The sequence below is a fragment of the Eimeria mitis genome, genomic scaffold, assembly GCF_000499745.2.
Source record: "Eimeria mitis Houghton genomic scaffold, Emh_scaff155, whole genome shotgun sequence".
Lineage (NCBI taxonomy): Eukaryota > Apicomplexa > Conoidasida > Eucoccidiorida > Eimeriidae > Eimeria > Eimeria mitis.
Window position 1 is genome coordinate 20,034 of NW_013569740.1, and position 1,013 is coordinate 21,046.

The following is a 1,013-nucleotide window of genomic DNA, read 5'->3' on the forward strand; positions in this document are numbered from 1 at the left end:
AACAACAACCACCACCACCAGCACCACCACCACCAGCAGCACCACCACCACCACCACCAGCAGCAGCAGCAGCAGCAGCAGCAGCAGCAAGGATATCTATATATCTCGTGTTCTAATCCAAGAGCAGCTGCAGCAGCGGCTGCTGCAGATACACCGCAGCAGAAAGCAGCAGCAAATGCTGCACCACCAACGTGTATTGCGTTCTCTATGCAAGGGGGGATACACCGAAGGGATTATAAACCTAAAGGGAGGGTTTTGTGTTATAGATGCTCTTGCTGTTGCTGAACAAACTAAAAAAACCTCATTCGTACTACTCAAAGATGGACCGCCAGGTTAGGGTTTAGGGTTTAGAAGGGTTTAGGGTTTAGAAGGGTTTGGGGTTTAGAAGGGTTTAGGGTTTAGGGTTTAGGTTTTTGTGTTATTGATGCTCTTGCTGTTGCTGAACAAACTAAGAAAACCTCATTCGTACTACTCAAAGACGGACCGCCAGGTTTGTTAGGGTTTAGGGTTTAGGGTTTAGAAGGGTTTAGGGTTTAGGAGGGTTTAGGGTTTAGGGTTTTGTGTTATCGATGCTCTTGCTGTTGCTGAACAAACTAAAAAAACCTCATTCGTACTACTCAAAGATGGACCGCCAGGTTAGGGTTTAGAAGGGTTTAGGGTTTAGGGTTTAGGGTTTAGAAGGGTTTAGAAGGGTTTAGAAGGGTTTAGGGTTTAGGGTTTTGTGTTATCGATGCTCTTGCTGTTGCTGAACAAACTAAGAAAACCTCATTCGTACTACTCAAAGATGGACCGCCAGGTTAGGGTTTAGAAGGGTTTAGGGTTTAGAAGGGTTTAGGGTTTAGAAGGGTTTAGAAGGGTTTAGGGTTTAGGGTTTTGTGTTATTGATGCTCTTGCTGTCGCTGAACAAACTAAGAAAACCTCATTCGTACTACTCAAAGACGGGCCGCCAGGTTTGTTAGGGTTTAGGGTTTAGGGTTTAGAAGGGTTTAGGGTTTAGGAGGGTTTAGGGTTTA

The 1,013-nt window shown here is 45.2% G+C and overlaps 1 protein-coding gene across 1 annotated transcript in view; it reads left to right on the top strand.

The window, feature by feature from the left end:
* EMH_0000950 (RNA recognition motif-containing protein, putative) overlaps window positions 1–1,013 on the top strand; it is a gene marked incomplete at both ends in the record, with an annotated part of 11,714 nt that overhangs the window by 542 nt on the left and 10,159 nt on the right. The window contains one exon of the mRNA XM_013495387.1: window positions 1–332. Coding sequence (XP_013350841.1) covers window positions 1–332 — 332 coding nt within the window. The remainder of the gene's footprint in view (window positions 333–1,013) is intronic.